General features: G+C 55.1%; 1 protein-coding gene across 1 annotated transcript; it reads left to right on the top strand.

Moving 5' to 3' along the window:
* The first annotated feature begins 9,881 nt into the window (after nt 1-9,881).
* AGPAT2 (1-acylglycerol-3-phosphate O-acyltransferase 2) lies at nt 9,882-18,264 on the top strand. The gene is made up of 6 exons (XM_015644903.3): nt 9,882-10,118; nt 13,621-13,754; nt 14,181-14,356; nt 14,499-14,594; nt 16,082-16,154; nt 16,611-18,264. Exons 1-6 carry the CDS (start codon nt 9,931-9,933, stop codon nt 16,760-16,762), a joined length of 819 nt encoding a protein of 272 aa, XP_015500389.1. The 5' UTR covers nt 9,882-9,930; the 3' UTR covers nt 16,763-18,264.
* The last annotated feature ends 203 nt before the right edge of the window (nt 18,265-18,467 follow it).

Below are 18,467 nucleotides of genomic sequence, written 5' to 3'. Positions count from 1 at the left end.
GCTGCTGCCCGGCACGGCCCCGCTCCGCATCTGGGCATCCCAGCCGGGGGTCCCATCCAGCCGCGCATCCCGCTTGAGGATCTCATCCCCACCCGCTCCCATCCCCAGGCTCTCCCCACCACACAGGGGCTCTCCCAGCCCTGGCTGATGATCCTGGCAGAGCAGGAAGGCGTCTGTGGAGATGCTGATCCCACCTGGCCCCCAGCACTCACAGCAACTCCAGGTTTATTCAAAGCCATTTTGGGTGACAGCCAGATCCCTCCTTGTTACCCACAGCAGTAACCTGCGAGCACAGCTCGGGGGTGTAACCCCTCAAGCCTGAGCCCTGCCATCACTGCGGCTCCTTCTCCTCCTCGCTGTGTCCTTTCCCACCCTGAAGCCCAGCAGCAGCACTGGCTCGACCTCCCTGTTTGCACTAGGCTGGGCAGGGAAACCTCACAGCAAGACAGGGGCTGCTTTGTGTCCGACAGGCCAGGGACAGCCCCATCCAGGGGGATCCTGTGTGCACAGGCAAGTTAGAGCAAAGGGGACAGATGCAAATAATACCATGGGAAATGATCTGGGAGGCTCAGTCAAGAGGTCATTGTTAAAATAATTCCTTGCTTGCCATCGGTAAATCTTCAGATTATCCATTTGCCCCTTTTCATGGTTCAGGTTGCTCCTTCCTTTTAAATTTGGCTCAAAATGACCTTTGAAAACAAGCTGGTCACTGTGAGCCCAGATCCCAGCTCCGTGTGAGTGCCAAGCACCGAGTAATCAAGGCCTAATGAGCAAAAGCCTTTGCTGGACTAATCTGAATAGTGTTGATAAATAGGGAGCATCACACAAAACTGACTGAAACCTCCCAAATCTTGCAGTGTGTTTGCTGCCTGCTTTTAACCCCAAGGAGGTCCCTGCTGCTCCAGCGCTGTTCCCTGACCTCTGTGTGGGCTGGGCTGACATTGCCCACTTCGCTGCTGCAGGGCTGATGAACATCACCTCAGCCACCCACAGCCCCTGTCCAGGCAGCTTTTACCATCCCACTGAAGCCAAGATGGTTTTCCAGTGGGTTCTTATTTTTAGTGTTAAATAAGACAGGAAAAAAGAAGAGCCTCTGAGATTTATTTTTGATGGTGAGGTTGGTAATTTGGGAAACAGCAGGGACAGGAAGGTGCATTGCTGGATGCATTCCACCCTCCCTGCTCACCCTGCTCCTGCAGCTCCTTCTGACTTGAACCCTGATTTTGGAGGCCAAGAGTGGGAGAAGAATCCTCGATGGAGATGGGAAATGACACACCTGGGCTAGGGCTGAAGGTGGCTTGAAATCCACAGAACTCTGCTGCGGGGCTCTGCAAAATTCGGAGCTGGATTGTCCAGCGAATCTAATTAGGAATGAACAGACCATCCCAAACTGTAATATGCCAAGTAATTAAGTGATTAGTATTGATTGTTAGAATGCCTAATGAGCAGTTATCACAGAATGATTAATTAATCCAATCAAAAGAGTGATAAAAATTCTGCAGGTGTGATGATACTTTATATTCAACGCAGAAGGGAAGCGAGATGTCTCCCCACAGTGCCCATCTCCAGCCTCTATCCCAGGCACCAGGGATGCACTGTCTGGGCTGCTGCCCCTGAGCAAGGGATCTCTCCCCAAAATTCCCCTGGCACTGCCAGGATGAGCTCCAGTATCAGGCAGGCACCCCGAGCTGTGTAGCTCCAAGGTGGGGGATATGGTCCCGCAGGCACTCTCAGCATCCAGAAGATGCCGGCATCAGTCAATGCTCATCTCCTCCCTGGGAATTCTTTCACTCACTGCCTTGATTAAGTCGCTTCAGTTTCTCCTGGTCAAAGCCCTGCTAATCCCAGCTAAGCCCGCAGCGTGCCGCACGCTGGCCTCTGCTCATTTCCCTGCCAGGCGGTGGCTCTGCGGCCACGTCCCCAAGAGCGCTGTGCCCTCGGGACATGGGAGCTCGCAGGGCAGCCACAGCCCTGCAGCGGTCATTTGCTGGCCCGTAATATTTACCTGGCTAAATGATAATGAGTACATGACCTCCAGCCAGAGCGGACAGCAGTGCAGAGCAGCCCTGACTCGTGAGCAGGGACCCCCAGCCATCCATCTTTTGTCCCTTCCAGAGCACCCTGAGCTGCCCACCTTTCTCTGGATGGGATGTCAGAGTTGGGTGACAGCAGGGGACAGCACAATGCCATCACCCGCATTCCCAGAGCTGCTGCTCGGCAGCTGGATGCAGGACCCCGGACCAAAATAGGGGCACACGTTCACCCCCGCCTCCTCTGCCATCAGGATCAGCCCCACGGCCACAAAGCAGAGGGATTTCTGCCCCGGGCAGGCTGTGATGGCAGCCGGCATTCCCAGGCAGCGCCGCAGCTCCGGAGATGATGGATCCAGGCTTTAATGCTCTTTTCTGTGCATCTTTGAAGGATTTGAGGCTGATCGCCCGCGCTTCCTGCGTGGCATCCACAGCTGGCTCCGCACAGCCCGTCAGCTGCCTCTGCTGCCTGCCGGGCCCTGCCGGGCTCAGCGCAGCGGTTATAATTAGAAATGCTAATCAGCTCTTGTGTTTCTGGCTTGACAGCCCTGCCACCCCCAGCACAATCTTCCCTCCAATCTGTCCCATGCTCGCCCCCTCTGCTTCCTCTCCAAATCCCTGCTACTTGTAATTAAGCACTACGAAGTTAAGGGGGGCTGAATGGGGGTGCTGGGGCTTGTTGGATACCCTGGGCCAGGATTGCAGCCCCCACAGAGCTCCTGGCTTGCTGGGAACTGTTTGGGGGTCTCACCCTTCATTCCCCACCGTCCCCTCGGGCTGGGGACACACCAGGAATGTCCCTGGCCCCGAGCTGAGGTGGAAGAGAGGGAAGCTCAAGCGCTCTGCAGGCAGTGCTGCGGTTAAAGGCGAAGGGTGGTGGCTGTGGCTGGGAGCCCTGCGGTGCTGGCTCTGGAAGGGGAGCTTCTTTCATTGGGATTTCCATCATGTGCCAACCGTGGGCGCTTCCCAGCCAAGGAGGAAAGGGAGCTTGCAAAGGAGCTCAGAGAAGGCGGCTGAGCAAGCAGATCCCTGCACTGGCTTAGATTATGGAGTTATTCAGCATCAGGTCTTGCTCTGGGAGACACAGCCCAGGGGATTCCTCCCCCACCAGTGCCCACAGACAGCCCCTGCCAGCCCCCAGCCCCTCCACATGAGAGCCAAGGCATGGCTTTCACCCTGAGCATTTGGCTCCCAAAGTCAGGCTTGGCTAGGGAGACATTCCTTGGAGCGCAGGGGCTCAGCTGGCCTCAGAGGAGACGGAGATGCACAAGTGGGATGAGCAGCTCTGGACACAGTTTTTAAGTCAACATCTTCCAGCTGCTCCTTGTTTATCAGCTTCAGTGAGGAGAGGCTGCAGTTTGGAGGGTTGATATGCAGGAGGTTTTCAAGAAGGCAGTGGTTGTCTGAGCAAAGGAGAATCCCCCCTCACCTCCTCTGCCCAGGGACCTCACACTTCACCTGGGACACACCTGCTCCCTGCAGCATCTGCCAGCATGTGAATCAACAAAGGGTTCTCCCTCCTCAGCCCAATTTCTCCCTGGAGAGAGGGAGATAAGAGAAACAAGGAGGTAAAGCAAAAAGAGCAGGGGAGGGACAGGGCATGGTGGCTTCAATGACGATGCACTCATGAAAAGGCACCAGCAGCACAGGCAGCTGACTGGGAAAGCTCTGGAGAGAAGTCGGATTGGATTTGTCATGACTAATTGACTCCCTCCAGCACTGTGGTCCAGCCTTCACGCATGGCATGAGCAGGGTCCCAAGCATCCAGGAATTAATGAGGGTCTGACCCTGTCTGCTCAGCCACTTGAGTTTTGCCAGTGCAGACAGCTGGCTTAAGAGGCCCTTTTATCCTTTACATATCAGATCAATTTGGATAGTTATAATCTAGTCCTGGTGAAAGCTCACAGCAGACTTTATTGCCCAACCAGCTCAAAGAGGGGGAAAAAAGCAAGCAAGAGGGAGAGGTCATGCTGAACTATTGATTGTGCTGGTCCCAGATTGGCCTCGGCAGAGAGCTCACCCGGGACAGTTTGCCTCTATCTCCTAATGCTGCTCCATTGATCTTCTGTGACAGGCGGCAACTACAAGATTTTTGAGGTCGGAGTCATTAAGAGGTACTAATCAATAATAGAGGAAACAGAGAGAGAGCAACTGTTTGTTTCATGCAGACATATTCCCTGTGTGGATTTTAGCCTGCTGAGGTACACGTGGTTTATTTCCAGGGAGGTCTGCTAGGAAAAGAATTCACCTTGTGCTGGACTCGGGCACTTGGAGGAAATCCTGAGCCAGTTGCAACACACTGGCAGCTCCAGCAGAGCTGTGCAATGAGAGGGCAACACCTGGGGGGTTTGTGGCTTCTAATTCCAGGTACCCCAGCATCCTACCCAGACCCTCTGCTCCCACACAGGCACCCCAGGAAGAGATGGGTACTGATTTCACATGCCCAAAGACCTGAGTGCTCGTTTCACGTTGTGCTTCTACTAAACAAAGCTGCTGCCTGGATGTGATGCAGCCAATCCCAGCAGCCTGTTCTGGGATCCAGCCCTGTGTGAGCTCAGCCCCAGCCCAAATTCATTCCTGTGGCAAGACTGGAGTTGTTCACAAGAAAAACGGTCTTTGTGCTGAAAGCACCCCGGGCTGCTCCGCTCCCTCCTGCCCTGCCCAACAGTGTCAGTACATTTCCACAGCTCCATGGTGGCAACATGCCTTTTTCTTCTCCACCAGCTCCTGTGCTCAGCCTCAGCAAGTATCCGGCAGATGGTGGAGTCCATTTGCCCTTGGAGAGGCAGAGAAGGGGGCAGGAGACAGATCATCTTCAAAGGTGGTGGTTCTGGTACCAGCAGAGCAACCAGCTGCCTCGGGGTGATCTCAGCTGCTGGAGCTGCCCATGGCTGAGCTCACCTCCAGGAGCAGCCCTGTGACACAGGAAATGATGTTATTGCACACCTGGACTTGGTCCAAAGGCCCTTTAGTCCTGCTGTGCCACAGAGCTAGCACACCCTGCAGCACAGCGCTGGAAACCTGGGAATGCCACACTCAGCCTGGGGAGAGAGCATGGCACAGCCAACAGGGCCTGCACCCAGAAGGTGCCATGAGATGCTTCAGAGTAAGGGAAATGTCCTTCAGGAGGCAGAGATGGAGATTCCAGTGGAGATCGGTGTCCCTTTCTGGGCACACCTTGTCTTGACTCCCTGAGCTCCAGTGTCCCACTTTGCAGTGGTCAGTACTGCTCATCCCCAGGGAAACAGGATCTTCCCAGTTCCTGTAATTACAGCCACACATCCATAGCACAGGGATCAAGAGCTGCAGGAGAGGAGGGGATGAGATTGCTGGCTCAGGTTGCACAGGTGGGGCATACACAGCCCATAAAAACCTGGCAGTCCAACCCTGGAGACATACCCAGAGCTCAGCACCACCAGCTGAATCCAGACCAGTGGGACTCATTATGGGAATGCAGACCAGATTCCTTATAAGAATCCAGCCCAGGTGGAGTTCTTATCTGAACCCAGCTCAGGTAGGACACATTATGCTGATGATGAGATGACAATCTGAGAGGCTCTGACATGGGAGATGCAACAAACCCCTCTCCAGTCCCAGAGAAGCCCTTGGCTCACAGTTCTGCCTTCCCTGCTCAGCCCATCAGCCTCCAGCTCAACCACCCAGCCACCTCCACCAGCACAAAATCCATCAGAAACAATTTGATTTCCTTTATTTACACATGACATTTGGGAGAAAGCCTAATTGTATTGCAACTTGGAAAAAAAATGCGATTCCATTTTTACATCTTTGTGCCTGAAGGAGCTCAGGAGCTGCAGCCAGACAAGATGTTCTGTACCGGGCACACTCACATTTCCGAGCATGGTGCAGACACCATGAGGTGCAGGGGGATTTCCAGCCTGTGGTTACAAATGTAAATGCAACAGTAAGATCAGGAAGTCTCGTGCTTTTGCTAACTCCTGTTTTCGTCAAAGTTTACCAGGAGCAAAAAAATAAAAGCCAGTGCTGGGGGACTTGGTGGAGTGTTAACCCCAGCTGCAATCCTTGCCTGATGTGCACTGGCTCTGCGAACACCACTCTTCAGCCTCACTGATAGCCCTGGCACTCTGTGGGGTGCTGGTGTGGCATTCCTCTGTGGATCAGCATCCTACCCTGTGTCCTGCATGGATTTAAATCCACACCTGGCTAGCAGATTATGTCTTACTTTCTCAATAGAGTTACTTGAAGGTGAGTAAAGGTTACAGGAAGGAAGGTTCAGATTATTTAATAGCCTTTTAAAACACATTTCTCTCTTAATTGCATGTTCCTAGTCAAAGTCCCTTAGGCTCTTTGCCTTTCCAGTCACCAGTGGAGGCTGTGCCTGCTGAAGCTTGGGCAGTTTAGCAATCTCATGCTTCTGGTTCTTGTGCAAAGCTCTGTTGTGAGCGGGGAACTGCAGGGCTCACATTGGAAGCACGCTGAGTCACGGCTGGTTCCTCCCCGAATGTTTACTCTCTTGTCACCAGAGCGCTGACGTGTGATTGCCGAGGAGCCCAGCTAGCACAGGGAGCGTGGCCATGGAGCCAGCGTGGAGGCTGAGGGTCAGGCTGAGGCTCTGCCCCTGCGACTCTGGGCTCACCATGAGCTTCCCTGCTGCCCACACAAGGAGGGCAGGAAAATTTCACCTCCTGTGTGCCCTTTTAAGTGACAGGGAAATGAGATTCACCCACATCCTCTGCACAAACTGCTCTTAGCACCATCCTCACCAAGCAGACTATGGTGTTCCCAACCAGGGCAAACCGCTTTGCTGTCTTTGCCAGGGCAACACTTCCAGGAAAATTGATGTCAGCCAGTGATGTCAGCCCTTGGGGCAGCCTTGCTTATGGATGCAAACAAGGTCCAGGTTCCCAACCTGCAGCCCTGCCTGTGTGGGAGTGTTACACAGGGTAAACATATCAGTGCTGTGATGCTGGGCTGTCCTCTGTACCCTGAGCTCCACAGAGGTGACACACAGTGACACCAGGCTCTGACACATCTTCCAGAGCCAGCTGCTAGTTCAGACTGGTGACAAGGGAATGATAGGTCAGTGGATGGATGGATGGATGGATGGATGGATGGATGGATGGATGGACGGACTGACAGAGGTCTGGAAGGAGTTAGAGCAGATGTGTGGATCACCTCACTGTCCCCAGACCCGTGACAATGGAGGCTGCTGTGCAGCACCCAGAACGAGGGGCTGGTGCTGAGGAGTTTGCACAGCCCACGGCTTTGTGCTGCCAGCCCTTCCTGTGAGGGCTTCCAGCCTCACACATGTGTGCCACAAAAAGGCCATGAACGAGGATGTTTGGCTGGTTGCTTCCTCCTCCCCCCCACTTTAATGTCACCAAACCCAGCTGCTGCTTTCAACACATGGCCCTTGGCAGGAGGCAGAGGGAAGCAGGCCGATGGATAGAGCTGCCAGAGGCGCCGTGGGAAGCCAAGGGCAGAGGCAGGGTAAGGCAGCATGAGTGAGATTCTCCACAAATCCAACCTTCCTTCAGCTCAGCTGGCATCTCCAGAGGGTCCTGCCAAGCACCCACCCACCCAGCCTCAAGCCTCCTGCTGCTCTACAACCTGCTCAGCCAAGAGATGGACACATCCCTCCTTCCTTCCTACCCCTCCAAGTGCTTTCCCTCTCTTCCCTTCTCCATATGTGGGAGATGTTCTCCCTGGCTCTGTTTCTTTTCCAGTCAGAAGCTAGTCATACACAGGGAGGTCACATGTTGTTGCCAAGGGAAGCAATAAATTCAGACAAGTAAAAGATAAAAGAACACAGCCAGATTATTGTAAAACAAGGGTAATGCTTTGGGCTTCATGGCTCTTCATGGACAGGCACAGAAATCCCACAGCAATGATGCTGCATGGACCCTTGTGCTTGGCACTTGATGGGTTCTTGCTCCTGACAGGGATTCTGGGTCCTGCTCAGCTACACTACCTGAAGGGTACCCTTCTACCACGATTAAATACTCCAGTCAGTAGTTTATATATCTGCAAAACACACAGCACAATCTAGCAAACCAGGGTTTTTGAGAATTTAGAACTGCTTCATCCTGGCTGCTGAAGCTTGGAAGGAGAGGGATGGGGTCACCTTTGCTTCTGCCCCAAAATGGCCACGTTTCAGGGTGATGAGATGACCCTTGTGTTGCACAGAGGGCAGAGGGTCTCGGGCCTCCTCCATCAGGCATTTTTGTTATGAAAATGTTAATGCACAGGCTGTCGTCATCTGGCAGCACCACCGCCTGCCTTATGAAATAACTCAGCGTGACAGCTCTGCTTGCTCGCAGGCAGGCCCATGTCTGGCTTCTAATCTGGCATCAGAAAGCGCTCCCCTTCCTTGAGCTACAGACTAATATCAAATGTTTCATTTGCATTACTCCAGATAACGTGCTGGAGAACGTGGGGAGAAGGGGATTGCAGCCAAGCTCCTCCAGGAGCCCACACGTGGAGCATTGCACCAACCCCGCCACACTGGATCTGTTCACTCCGCTTGCCGCCGGCACCACGGCCCTGCCGGAATTTTCTTTTCAGATTCCCAATGTCAGCCAGCATTTATGAGCTCCACGGATTGGCCGGCGCTGCACCCCGGTGACAGATCACCAGGGACTTTTTTTCCCCATGTCAACAAAAGCAAAAAGTCATGAGGATAACACAGAATCGCTCCGGGCCCAGCGTCTGCTCAGCTGCAAAGGTCTCGGTGACTTCCCAGGCATATGCTGGCTGGCACAGTGCTGGAGCACTCCCTGAACAGCCCACACGACACAGGCAGCAGGGATTAATCTAATGCTGTGTGGAGATGCTAATACAATAAGGGCTCTTTGTGGCATTAGCTGGAATCATGAGACCAGCTCTGAGATGTCATTGCCTGGCAGTCGTAGGGAGCTGGCCAGGAGCTCTCCGTAGAGAAGGAGCTTGTCTCCTGCTCCCAGCCCTAAAGCTGCTGTGGGGCAGGGAAAGGGCAGCAAGCCCTCCCTTTTCTGGTGACAGCTTGTTTGGGAACAGCACGCAACCTCTGCTGGTGAATCCAAGGACAGCTGAGGGAACAATGGTTATTTTAACAGGGATAACACTTTTCCTTGATTTTTCCAGGAGCTGCAAAGCTGTGGATGCCAAGGGGATGCTCAGAACCACAGGGTCACATCTTACCCCAGTGGAGTCTCCATGGAGACTCGCGGGACCCGGGTTTCGCTATAAAAAGTGTTGCAAAACCAGATGAGGTCAATGAATGGTTTGTGTCAGTTCCAGCAGACACTTTCATCTCCCGTATCAGCTTTGTACCCACAGAGCTTCAGGGCCTGATCCTATCCCAACCCCAGGGAAAGCTCCATCCCGTTCAGCACGTTTGTTCTGCTGGAAAACCAGCATCAAGCACCAGCGGAGAAGGTGGGCAAGGGTCCATGAGGGTCACACAGTGCCCTGAGGGACACAAACTCCCTCACAGCATGGAAGACTCCAAAGCCTTTCCACAGCACAGGCAGTGAAAAATCCCCACATGACACAGTGAGGGTCCCAAAGGCCCACAGGGCTTCATGAGGGGACAAAACGCCCCCAGGGCACTACGAGGGTCCCAAAACTCTACATGGTTCCATGAGGGTCTTAAAACTCCACGTGGTTCCATGAGGGTCCCAAACTTCCAGAGCCCTCGATGAGGGGACCAGACCCCCACAGCGCTGCCCTAGGGGACGAACCGCCTTCCTCCCCTCGCCATGGCCACCCATGCCCGCCCAGCAGCCTGAGGAATCCCCGCTCCGAAGGGAACATTCCCTGCGCGCCCGTCCCGCCCCGCTGAGGGAGCGGCGGGGCGGGCCAGGCCGCCCACATAAGGCGGGCTCAGCGCGGGCTGCCCGGGGAGGAGGTGGCAGTAGCGGCCGGGCCGGGTGGAGCCGTCATGGAGCTGGGGTGGCTGCTATGGGGCACGGCCGTGCTGCTGCTGCTCCACGTCCTCATGGAGCTCAGCCCCACCGTCAACTTCTCGCTGCGCATCGGCTTCTACTGCCTGCTGTGCCTGGTGTCCTCGGCGCTGGCGGCCGCCGCCTGCCTGCTGGTCAACGGCGGCCGCACCGTCAGGAACATGAGGTGAGGGGGCACGGGGGGAAGGCGCTGGGGACAGCGGTGTCACCTCCCCGCCGCTGCCCGGAGCCCTGGGGTGCTGGCAGCCTCTGTACATCGGTGGCAGCGCAGCTCCGAGCGTCCTGTCTAGGCTCAGGGGGGCTGTCCTGGCCCATGGCAGAGCCCTCGGCGAGCCGCGTTTGGGGATGAAGCGCCTGGAAAGTGGCGGTGGTGCCTTGTTTTGGGAAAGCTGCAAGAGAGCAGTGTTTGTTGAGTGACAGAGCACTGGAGCAGGCTGCCCAGGGAGTGCGAGGAATCAACCTGTCTGGAGACATTCCAAACACACCTGTGTCACTGGGTGACCCTGCCACGGCAGATGTAGCTGATCTCTAGAAGGTCCCTTTTGATCCTAACAACTGGGGTGGTTGTGTTTGGGGTGTTTCCTGCCCCAGGAGCGGGTGGGCAGGCTGTGTGCCATGTGCTGCCAGGACACAGCTCTCCTGCAGCTGCTGTCCGGCCCTGTGTCCCCTGACAGGACACCTGTGGCAAGGGCCAAGGGGCTGCTGTCATCCAGCACCTCCTCTCCATGTCAAGGTACATTCTAAGGGCAGAGCTGGCACCTCTGCTGGCAGCACATTTCCTGCTTTTGCTCTCCCCAAGGCAGCTTTTTACCCGTGCTGACCGTGTTTTATGGATGCAGGGGAAAGGAGAGCCTTAACATCCTTTAGGATCAAAGGTTGGCAGCACCTCAGCAGGTGGAGTTGGACTTTGCTTCGCAGTGTGGCTCTCACACATAGGACTCAGGGCAGAGGGAGCAGGCACAGGGTGCTGATGTGCTGCCTTGAGAGCTGTGCCCTGCCCGTCCCAGCTGGTGCCATGGCCCCAGGCAGTCTGCTCTGCGATCTCCAGCCTGGCTCTCTCTCCAGCTTTGGTTGCCTTGGCTCACTCAGGAGCAGCTTTCCAATTCTTAGCCAGCTCTGCAGCTGGAAGAATTTATGATGTCAGTGATGGAGACACTATCTTTTTATTTGCCCCCAAAAATAAACCCTCTAAATTTTCTGTAAACTTTAAGGAATTATTTAGGAACAAGTACTTGCATTAGATAACTGCTCATATTGAAACCCAGGGCTGAATTTTGGCCAGAACCGCCCTTTTCCTGTAACTTAAGCCTGTTGTTTCTGTGTAGTGGCACTGGCTGAAGATCCTGGTGATGTATCCCAGCCCCGGGGAGGTCTGTGGCTGGGGTGATCCAGTGAGTTCCTTATTTCTCCAACATCCCAGACTGCTTATTCCAGCTTGGGAAAGAGGGCTGGAGCAGAGCATGTGCTGGTGGACAGACAGTAATAATGGAGTTGTTGCCTGGCGCAGAACACCCCGTTCTTGCTGTGCCGCTGGCTCCAGTGTCAAGCTGGTGTGACTTGGAAGAGATTACCCAGGGTGTCTGATAGAGATAGAACTGTTTATCTGTGTGTTGTGGTAAAACATCTTGCAAGAGCTTCCAATCTGGTAAGCAGACTTCAGTAGTCCTTGAAAATCAGAGTATCCTAAACAAACCTCTGTGACTGGCTGTGGAGCAGAGCACGTGAATCTGGGGGCTGCTGGCTTTCATAGTCAGACTGTTAGGGATGCACAGCAAAGTCCTGTTCTCTGTCATTTTTGTGCTCCTTGTGTCTGGAAATAAGTGCACTGGTTTTACAGCTCTCTGAAGCTGTGGCTGCACCACGTCTGGGTCGTTGATTCCAGCAGAGAAGCCACTTACAGGGTTGGAGGAGACTCAGATCCATCCTTTAACCCTGTGGGTGACATGGCCAGCCCAGCAGGGCTGCTGGTCACCCCATTCTTCTTTGTCTGCTCTGAGCTCTGCCCCTTTGCCTCTTTCAGTGGCTCACACCACATCTTGTGCAAGGAAAGTCTATCCCCTGGCTGGCAGGAGGAAGCTGGATGGTTGCTCTTGAGTAATGTGTAACCAGCCTCTCCCAGCAGCCACTGAGCACTGTGACTTCCAGAGCGGTGACCTCTTTTTTGGTTGGCAGTCAGAAGGGAGGAGAAGTGTGATTTAGGTCATCCTGGTGGCCTGGCATCCCCCATGACCTCACTGGTTTGTGTCACCCTGCCCCTTCTCACCTGTAACCCTGTCTCTTCACCTGGACTGCACCCCTGTAACCTTGGAGCGGGCTGTGGAGCTCGGGAGCTCTGCATTCCACACACCTCCCCGTGTCCTTTCCCTGGGTGTGGCTCTTTGCCGCAAGTTGAAATGAGGACTGATAGCAGTGTCACCTTGGGGCATTGGCCTGGCCTGAACTCCAGTGTCACAGCCAGCTCGGGTGGCCTGCATGGGGGGACACCCCAAGGAGATGTGAACCCTGCTGTGGGTAGGAGCAAGCTGGGGGAAGTCCTGTGGCTCAAGAGTTTATGGAGACTTTTGGAGAGCAGATGCTGGCAGCTGCTGCCAAGCCAGGATGAGATGCTGTCCAGGCTCTCACCTCCCACCTAAGTGACCAGGATGTTTCTCAGGGGGATGGTGCTGCGCAGTTCCCAAGTGGTGGGGACAAAGCTGACACTGTTCCTCTATCTGCTGCTGCACAAAGGAAAGCTCCATCCCCTGCCTGCCAGAGAGAAAATGGCCCTGAAGCAGGACATCCAGGTGCTTGCTGGAGGGCAGGTCAGCTCTGGAATCAGCTCTAGGGGAGAGCAGAGCCAGGCTGGTGGCTGTTCCTGGGAGCGTTGTTCACGTGCAGGCTCCTCTGCCACCTGTCCTGGTAAATGGCTGTTCCCTTGCCCAAAATAGTCCCTGTGTTCTGCCAGCTCCTGCCTGTGTCCTTTGGCCTAGCTGGAGAGTCCCCAAGTCCCCAGGTCAGGGGGTGGCATAGATGGGCCCTGCTCCCATGTGCTGACAAGGGCATGGAAATGTACTCCAGTGTTGGCGTGGCTGAGTGGAACTACTGGAGTCTCCCAGCTGGGAAAAGCTGGGAGAAGCTGGGAGCTCTGTCAGACCTGTAGATCCACTGGGGAAGGGCAAAAGCTTGAGCATGTGTTTGCTTGGGGGCACCCAGCCTCTGCCAAGCCATGTGGGGAGCATTCTGGTTGCTGCCTGCATCCTTGCCTTGTGCAGGGAAGTGTTTCTCACCTTCATTACCCTCCTTCCTTGGGCACCCTGGGTTTATATCATTGAGCAGCATCTTCCAGCACTGCAAGGAACAGACCTGGCAGAGCCTTCCTTGGGTGTTGGGTGTGCTGGGGAGTGGCAGCTCCTGGGAGAATTGCTTGAAGGACTTGTGGGACCCTGCTGCTTGCAGGAGGAAGAGTGTGGTAGCACCGGGGCAGCCCAGAACCATGGCAGTGAACAGGGCAAATGATCAGCACTCCTGGAGCGCGTGGGACCATGCAGGACAGACACCTGGGTGGACCACAGTGCAAATAAGACAGGAGGTTCTCTGTCCTAGAGCTCTTTTTGTCTCCTTCCACCCCCACTGGATATAGCAGCCCCTGCCCTCCCTGCCCTGCTGCTGACTGATTTTTTCTTCCGCAGAATCATCAGAGCTGTTGTCAGGACCTTCAAGTATTTCTTTGGCGTGAGGTTTGAGGTGAAGGGACTGGAGAACTTCAAGGTGGAGGGCCCTGCTATCATTGTGTCCAACCATCAGAGCGTCCTCGACATGATGGGTGAGGAGCTGGTGGGAGGGAAGAGGACATTTCTCCTGCTCACCACTGGGAGAAGTCCTGCTTGTACCTCCTGGACAAGCAGCCCCTGGTGCAGCTTCCTCATCGGTGCTGGTTGTGGGAAGGGTCTCCTGTCACTCTGAGCAATCCCACACCTGTGCAGCACCCCAGCTGCTGCTGTCCTTGAGCTGCTGGCCCAGCACATGTGCCAGTGGCCCTGCTGGACTCCTTGGGGCTGGGGAATGAGCTGCCTCTGGGGGTGTCCTGCTGCCACCCTGCCCCACTAACTCTGCTGTGTGCCAAGCCTCCTCTCTCAGAAGCCAGGGGAGAAGCAAGGCAGCAGCCTGTCCCTGGTGCCCCTGTCCTTGTCCTTCCTGAGTGCAGGCAGGGGGGGTGACTGCTGGGTCTTGCCCTCTGCCATCCCATTAGGGCTGATGGAGGTCCTGCCCGACAACTGTGTCCAGGTGGGCAAGAAAGAGCTGATGTACATGGGCAGCGTGGGGCTCATCATGTACCTCGGTGGAGTCATCTTCATCAACAGGAAGAGCACCAGCAGTGCCAAGATGGTGATGTCAGATGTGGCCAAGACTATGGTGGCTGAGAATGTGAGTGTCACTGTGGAGCCAGGTGGGGTGGCATGGAGGGATTGTGGCACTCCTGGTGCTGGCTCAGCTTGGCAGAGCTGGCTGGTGTCTCCCACCACTGCAAGTGGGTTTCTGGAGCAGAGCCTTGTCTCTCCATGTGCAGGTGAAGGTGTGGGTATACCCAGAGGGCACAAGAAACTGCACTGGGGATTTGCTGCCATTCAAGAAAGGAGCATTTCACCTCGCTGTCCAGGCACAGGTAACAGTGATTTGCCCCTGCATGGGGAATGCTTTTGCAGTGGCACTGCACACTGATCATGCAGTGTTTGGTTTGTTTGATCTCAGATGAGCTGTGTTCCCACGTAACACCTACTCAGGTAAACCATGAGTGTCAGAAGTGCTGTCCAGCAGCAGCCAAGAGCCTTTTCCATCCCCTCTGGGAATGAGCTGAGCCTGGGCATGAGTGGCTGCAGACAGTGGAGAATTTCCCGGTCCTCTCCTCTGCCTGCCTCAGTCCTGGTGTCCCCTCTGGAGGGAGGAGTGTGAGGGACAGGCAGGCTTGATCCCTATCTCCAGGCTTTCCTGGCAGCATGGCAGGGCAGTGCCTGTGCCCAGGGATTCCTGGGGGCATGGCTGCAGCCCAGAGCTCCTGGCAGGGAGCCCAATGGGTCCTTTCCTGGGAAACCCAAAGCTGTGGATCCATTTCTCAATCCCCCAGGTTGCAACAGTGTAGTGGTGATTCAGGATTGTTAATTCTTGTGCTTTAGAGCAACATCTGGGCTTGCTCTGTGTGAAAATAGCTGCTGCCTCCCTGGCAGCCATATGGCAGTTCTTGGTATGTGTTTTCTCTCCAAAATGACAGCATCCATGAGCATTTAGTGGGGGAGCAAGCAAACAGCTTCATCTAGCCAGAGCTGTCTCAGGAGCAGGGTGCTTGCCTGGGCACAGTGCTGGGGCAGTGTGCCAGAGACTGGGATGACTCGAGGCCTCAGGGGAAACTGGTTTTCCTGGGAGAGGTGTTACAGCAGGGATTTTGGGAAAGGGAAGAGGTGCCAGCTCTCTGCTGGGTTAACTTGGCCAAGCCCAGGGTGTAGCCTGTGTTGTACCATCCCCATTCCTGTCTGGGTGCTGCAGCCAAGGCAGAGCCTGGCAGCTGCTGGGAGGAAAGGATGACATGGAATTGGCCCCCGCCTCTGCTACACCCCCCTGAGTCACCAACTGTAGATCCTGGCTGTGTTAGCAGCACTGGAACAACAGCTCTGCCTGCCCTTCTGGCCCTGTGTCTGTCTGAAGCTTCCCCGGGAGCAATTGATAACAACTGGTGACTCCTCTTCTTAGAAACTGAAAGCAGAGCAGCCACCGTGCCCCAGACACGTGCCTGTACAGCAGGCAAGGCCTGTCAGAACAGGCAGCCTGCAGTGCTTGATTGCATGACAGAAAGTACTTGGGGTTTGAAGCCTCACTTGGGTTGAGTAACCCTAAAAGCCAGGGCTGAGGCTGTGGTGGAACTTGGCCCTGGTTTCTTGAGCCTTATCCCTGTGCCTTGAGATTTTGGAGAGTGGTTTTGATTCCATTTGACTGCTGATTGTTCCAGCCTTTGGAAGTGGGTGTTGTTTGTGAGGCTGTGTATGCCCTGTATGTCTGAGAGTCAGGCCAGGTCAGCTTTGCTGTGTGGGATTTACTGCCTGTCTCTAGCCTGGCCTGAGCTGAGCTGCTGAAGTGCCTCTTTTTCTTTCCTACCCCAAGGTGCCAGTGATCCCTGTGGTGTATTCCTCCTTCACCGCTTTCTATAACCCAAAGACGAAGCTATTTACATCAGGTAACAAGGAGTCACTTGGAGACAGGCTTGGTGTTGTCCTGTGTGGAGATCTGGCTCAACAGGGGTGTGGAGGAAAGCAGAGCTGGGGTGAACAGGAGGAGCCCTGCTGGGAGATGTTTGGAGGCAGTTCAAAGCACTTGGCACCAGAGCCTGGGCTGGGTTAACTCAGGAAGGGCTGTAATTAAGTACATTGAGGGATGTTTTCATTAAAAATTGGTTTCCACCTCCTGCTCTGGGCAGGCTCTAGCTGGGATGGCATTTTGGGGCACAGGGGAATTATTCTGAGTGACACAGCTGTTGGAGCTGGGATCTGACTCTGCCTGTGCTCCAGGGGTGGATGCCTGAAGCCCTGGGGGGGTTGAGGGCTGTGCTGGGGATGTCCAGGGTGGGCAACAGGGCAGAGAACAGAGCTCCTGTGGTGTGTGGGTTTCTCACAGGCTCCTCTCTTGTCCCCAGGCAAAGTCAAGGTTGAGGTTCTGCCTCCAATAGAGACCAAAGGGCTGACGTCAGACGATGTCACCGACCTCACTGACAGATGCTTCAGCACCATGAGGGAGACCCTCTTCAGGTTGTCAGGCCGTCCAAGCGAGGCAAAGGACTCATCCTAGAGGCTTCTCCAGTGGTGTCACCGTGTGGTGGTGGCTGAAGGGACCTATCTGTTCTTGCCAAATACTGAAGGAACTTCTCCTCTGCAGTGATTTCTAACTCTTGGGAGCACCACAGACTGGCACACACAGAGTGTCAAGCCAGCACTAAGGTTCCCCTTTGAGTGGATTTCTCTTACAGCTTCATTTTCTCACTTTGAAATATCTCCTTTCTCTGAATTTCTCAGGCATCAAACTTGTGCTACCAAAGGGCTCAATGACCAGAGAGGTGAGTTCCCCCAGCTCTTGCAGCTGGCACAGGATGATGGCAATAACCTGCCTGGAGCCTGAGCTCTGCCTCGTGTGACTGTCCCTGCACCTGTGTTCCTGCAGGCTCAGCTTGTGCTGGCCTGGCCCTGTGATGTCCCAGGTGGAAACCACCAGGCAGCAGTTTGTATCAGCACAATCTTGATGCACAAACAGGGCTGAGAACTGGGTGAAAATCCAGATTTTGGCTTTTCAGCAGCACTAGGAGTGTGGTGTCCTCCCTGGACAGCCCAGAGCCCTGCCACCCACCAGTGGCACTCACGGGCCTGTCCCCTTGAGATGCCCTTGTGTCACAACAGCATCAAGTTGGGAAACTGCTGCCAGCTCCCTGCCGTGGTGGTGGCTCAGCCTGGTCACATCCCGGTGCCTGCAATGCCCCTTATGGAGGCAAAGGGCTCTGGTGCTCGTTTTGTCACTTGTCATGGTCAGCACTGGCCGAAAGATGGTGCCTGTCCCGCGTCTCTGCGGAGCTGCGAGGCGGAGCTGCCGCTCTCCAAGGCCTGTGAAACCCCTGCAGAGCCACAGGGTGGGTGAGCTGCAGCTCAAACGGGGCTTGGAAGGTTTCAGCTGCCCCTTGGGGGGACATAAACCCCTTTCCCAGTCAAATAAAAGGGATGATGGACCAACAGAGTTCCTGGATCCCTCACGAGGAGCTGGGAATGTTGATGCCCTTGGAGGCTGGGTCAGGGCCACGGTTCCTGTAGCTTTAGCTCCCCTGTTCATGGCACAGGGGACCCTGGAATAAGCCACCTGGGGCTACTCAGGTAACCAGCACACCCAGCCCCTGCAGCCTTGGAGTTGTGTTTATCTGGTATTTTGGGGCTAAAGCCTCAGCTGGGAGCGGCAGGGAGCTCCATGGAAGGAGCCCTTGGGCCAAGCTGGTGCTGCCAAGGGGCTTCATTGGAGGGGCCTTACAGTACAGACTCAGGGGATGGGAAGGGTCGGGGTGGGAGGATGGGAACCAAACCAGCACTTTGTGAGAGTGGCAGATAAAGGGTTGTCATGGAGGGTCAACCCAGGAGGGCCCTGGGTGGGCCCCTGGGGAAGGGAACCATGTCTGACTCCTCCTGGGAGGAGGGAGCGGTGCCTCTGTATGCAGTTGTCTGCTGTTCACTTTTAATTGGGCTGAGAATGTTGTGTGCTTTACAAAAAATCAACAATAACAACAAAAAAATTACACCTTTGGTTATTTAAATAAAGGAGCCTCCTGGTCTTATGTGGGGGCTGAGGGAGGAGGATGTGGGGTGCTGAGCCCTCAGCTGTTGCAGGGGGTGGGTTTGGTGATGGAGGGGCAGGGTGGGTCCTTGTCCCTACCCTGTGCTCCCCAGGCAGGAGGGCTGTGCTTCACCCAGCCACACTCCAGGGCTCCTGGAGAGCAGAACAGGAGCTGCAGGGATGGGCA

The sequence above is a fragment of the Parus major genome, chromosome 17 (assembly GCF_001522545.3).
Source record: "Parus major isolate Abel chromosome 17, Parus_major1.1, whole genome shotgun sequence".
Lineage (NCBI taxonomy): Eukaryota > Metazoa > Chordata > Aves > Passeriformes > Paridae > Parus > Parus major.
Note: the sequence above shows the minus strand (reverse complement) of the source record. Positions and strands in the feature narration are given on the sequence as shown.

Coding starts and splice junctions, on each gene's coding strand:
- AGPAT2 (XM_015644903.3), top strand. CDS start 9,931: ATGGAGCTGGGGTGGCTGCTATGGGGCACGGCCGTGCTGCTGCTGCTC. Junction 14,357..14,498: donor AGACTATGGTGGCTGAGAAT/GTGAGTGTCACT, acceptor CTCCATGTGCAG/GTGAAGGTGTGGGTATACCC. Junction 16,155..16,610: donor GACGAAGCTATTTACATCAG/GTAACAAGGAGT, acceptor TCTTGTCCCCAG/GCAAAGTCAAGGTTGAGGTT.